This window comes from Nematolebias whitei, chromosome 21 (genome assembly GCF_014905685.2).
Source record: "Nematolebias whitei isolate Nwh7 chromosome 21, NemWhi1, whole genome shotgun sequence".
Classification (NCBI taxonomy): domain Eukaryota; kingdom Metazoa; phylum Chordata; class Actinopteri; order Cyprinodontiformes; family Rivulidae; genus Nematolebias; species Nematolebias whitei.
The window spans coordinates 12,726,281-12,730,474 of NC_056518.1; the positions used below are offsets into that span (position 1 = coordinate 12,726,281).

Below are 4,194 nucleotides of genomic sequence, written 5' to 3' on the forward strand. Positions count from 1 at the left end.
AGAATCAAAGAAGGGGATGAGTGGAAGACTGCTTTTAGGACACCACTTGGACATTTTGAATATCTAGTAATGCCATTCGGCCTCACTAACGCCCCTGATGCAGGAAGAGAGCCACCTGCATCATGAAGGACCCCACACACCCAGCACACACACTTTTTGCCCCGTTGCCCTCAGAATGGAGGATAAGGAGCATTAAGTGTAGAACTGAGGAACAGCTTCTACACTGAAGTTGTTAGACTCGTGAATCTCTAATCAGGATAATCACTGTGAAAAAAAATCACATCATGCTGCTGCTGATCTGTTTCATGTTGCTGCTGATCTGCTCACACAGACTCATGTTCGTGCTGCTGTTCGATGTATTGTTTTTATGCTATTAGTGCTTAGTGTATATTTAGCTGATGTTTTTCTTAGTTCATATCTTAGATGCTATTACTGTTTTTCGTTTACGTTTTATTGTTGGATGAAACTGGGACCCTGTTTACAACATTTCGTTCCACCACATGTACCACATGTGGTGCTAATAAACTACCAGTACTACTTACTACTTGTACTACTATTCCTACTTCGTGGTTTTTCACTTATCATGGGTCTTCAGGGTACGGATCCCCCATGATAAACGAGGGACTACTGTATTATCTAGCAGATTTTTCATGAAGGGCAGTAAATAAAATAAATGAGTGTAAATCAGCTGCATGTTACAACAGCTGTAACATTTCAGCATTTTTTTTTTTTTTGGGTAACATCCTACTTGAAGCACTTAAAGACATTTGCTCGAACAACCACGCGCTTATTCACAGAAACTGCACAGCTGCAACATTAACGGGCACAGACGATGCGCGCGGGTCATTTTACACGATGCTCGTGGACGAAGCTTCGCTGATTCATACGCAAGTCTTCAAGGAAAATGTCACCCGTAAAGTGCCCAGTTGTTGATCCTGCTGAACGTGACAGAGAGGAGCACACACAAAAACACAAATGCTGTGCTCGTCGTCTGCATCTTTGGGTTTAAAACGAGCTCTCCTCCACACAAGTTGCTGTTAAACCGCCTGAGAAACGGAGATAAATCATGTAAACCTTCACTGCTTCAGCAGAATCACAACTTTATTGTGCCACAAGAAGATAAAGCGTTAAAGCTAAAGACTACTAATGGTGTTAAGAATTGTTCCGTCATTCTCAGGACTGGTGGATACCTTTAAGATGGACTTTAGGGGAAAAACTATACACAAACAAGAAACATAAAGAACGCACAGATATGTTGGTAAAAATATTGTGCTTGTACAACGTTAAGAGCTCCTGCGTGGAGAACCGGTGTTCACGTGCACTTTGGGCTCACAGCACAGCTACTAACCAAGAATGTTTCTGTCACGGCCGGCGAAAACACTGGAAATAAAACGTGTGGATATGATCTAAAGTGCAATGTGACGGCGTTCAAGCTGAGTGAGCCGTGACGTGTTTGCGCTCTTATTCGCACAGGTGCTCAGCGTGTTTATGAGCGTGCGCCTCGTTCTGCGTGCGAAACAACCAAACCAATCAGAAAAGATTCACTAAAACGTCTGCACGGAGCGACTTCGCCTACGCCTCTGTGTGCTTTGAAATCAACTTTCTTCCGAGCTTTACAAAACAAACCGTAGGGAAACAAAAGGCATCGGAAGAAACCGTCAGACGAAATGGTGCCAAATCAAGATGAACTTCCTGACCTCCAGTCCAAACACCGCCCCAGTTCCTTCACCAGCCGTGTGATCATTTCATCCTCGTAGACAACGGGGACTTGTTTCCGTTTGCGCGACGTGAGTTTCCGTTCGTCCTTTCTCCCACACTCGAGTCTTGAAAGGATTGTTGCGTCCTGCCAGTGTTAACAAACACCCCCTCACCTCACAGGAGGACATGAGAGCGTCCGCTGACCAGTTCTTCCACAGCGACAGCATGATAGATGTAAAGAAGGTCTTTTTAAAGGAGATCCAGTCCTTGAACCACAAACGTTGCGTCTTTGATTGTAGAGGTTAGCTGGAGCAAAACCTGTTTAAGCTATGGACCATATTTACACCCACCCCATGTGTATTTACACCCGAGCCCTCTGCCCATGTGCCTGGGTCGCATGTGTTCACGAGTCCCACCGTTCTTACTTGCATGACGGACGACAGATGAGTGGGCTTAACTAAGTTTGTCAGAGTTATTACGTCTACGTTACATTTTCTAGAGTTATTTTGGGGATGCAGAGGATGAGGAGGATGTGGGCAGGGGAGCGCGGATGCTGAAGAGGAGATATTAAAGATGTTTTTTTTTTTTAAAGTATCGCTGCAAACTGAGATCTGTGCTTTGCCTCCCTCTCACTTCCACCCACAGCTTCCAAACAAAGGATGATGAGACTCCCATTGCTGTGTCAGGATGATTTTTTTTTCTGATTGGTGCATCTCTCTGGTGTCCAGCCATCTTTACTCCTCCCGATTGGTATTTCCTTCCCCCTTTCTTCGCTTCCCCCCACCCCCGATCCTTCTCCTTTGGGATCTACATCACGCTGCATTTGCCCTTCAGTCTCTCGGCACGGGACTGCTTTCCGGAGCGCTTGCCGTCGATGTTCAGACTCATGTTCCTCTTCTTGTCCAGGTTGAGAAGCTCCTGGAAGAGCTCCGTGACGTTGTGGTTGGTTTTGGCAGACGTCTCCATGAAGGCGCACTTCCAGTGGTTGGCCTGGGCCTCCCCGTCCTTGGTCTCCACCTCCCGATGGGTTTCATCACTTTTGTTTCCCACGAGCATGATAGGGATGGACTCCACGTTGCCTTTTATGGCAAGAATCTGCAACCACAAAGAAAAGCAAAAGGAGAAGTTGCTCATTTTGTCAAATAAAGCCTTAATTTAAACATTAAGTGCAATCAAAGAGGATGCATCTCTGCATGAGCTACAAAATATGGGACACGTTTGTAGAAGTCACCTTTTCAGACAAATGAGTGCAAATTATGCAGCCGGGTGATGTCAAGAACCAAACACACATCTTTACAAAAGACTGGTTCAAGTTCAGATTCAGTTTATTATTGCCATCGTCAATGAACAGGATTCACAGACTAGACTGCTTCCGCATAAAAGTGCAAATAAAATTTAAAAGTTAAAAGAAAACATATGTACCAATACAATAAAATACTCAGAAAAAACATGCAGCTGGATTAATGCAATTAAATTACAGTGATAAAGTGACCAAAGCAGAGTTATAAAATACTGTAAAAAATAAAATACTATTTACATGAACGCTCCAACAAGAACCCTGCAGATGTTGGATGCTGCAGATGTTGGATGCTGTCTATCATGGTGCACTAAGATTCATAACTGGCTGTGATTATCGTACCCACCACTGCACCCAGTATTCACTGGTTAACTGGACATCGTTAAATTCACGCAGACTGGTACATTGTAATCTTTAAATCACTTCTTGGTCTGCTGCCTTCATACATCTCCTCCTACATGTCTCTGCGTGAGTGCAGCTACAGCGTGCGCTCTCAGGACATTATTACCTGCAGTGTTCCCTCAGTGAGGACTGAACTAGACAAAAGGGCCTTCTCCTACTCCGCTCCTGTTTCCTGGAATATCTTACAAAAAGATTTGAAGCTCTCGACCTTGACCTCTCTAAGTGGCTTTAAGAATCTGTTGGACTCCTGGCAGGGACCAATGCAGACATGTTCCTGTTTTAGTTTTATACATTTGTCTTGGAATCTAGCTGTTTTTTGTTACTTTTCTTTTCTTTTTTACTTTTCTTTTCTTTTTTTTTAGCCATCCTATTTGTAAAAAAAATAATAATAATTATGACTTTTTATAACTGTTTGTTGCTGTCACTGTTGTCCATTGTTGTCATCATTCTTTGATGAAATCAGGTCTCTCTTGTAAATGAGTCCTTGAGGCTCAATGGGATTTACCTGTTTAAATAAAGGTTGAATAAAATACTGTGATTATGAGTGTTCAAGAGTCCGATGGCAGAGGGGAAGAAACTGTTCTTATGGCGGGAGGTTATAGCTACAGTTATAGTTACAGTTATAGTTATAGTTACAGTTACAGTTACAGTTATAGTTATAGTTATAGTTATAGTTACAGTTATAGTTACAGTTACAGTTATAGTTACAGTTATAGTTATAGTTATAGTTACAGTTATAGTTATAGTTACAGTTATAGTTACAGTTACAGTATAGTTATAGTTATAGTTACAGTTAT

The 4,194-nt window shown here is 42.6% G+C and overlaps 1 protein-coding gene across 1 annotated transcript in view; it reads right to left on the reverse strand.

Annotated features, from left to right (window-relative positions):
• Positions 1–2,498: 2,498 nt before the first annotated feature.
• diras1b (DIRAS family, GTP-binding RAS-like 1b) overlaps positions 2,499–4,194 on the reverse strand; it is a 17,922-nt gene continuing 16,226 nt past the window's right edge. Inside the window, exon 3 of the mRNA XM_037695119.1 lies at positions 2,499–2,793. Within this exon, the coding sequence (XP_037551047.1) occupies positions 2,506–2,793 (288 nt within the window). The 3' untranslated portion in view covers positions 2,499–2,505. The remainder of the gene's footprint in view (positions 2,794–4,194) is intronic.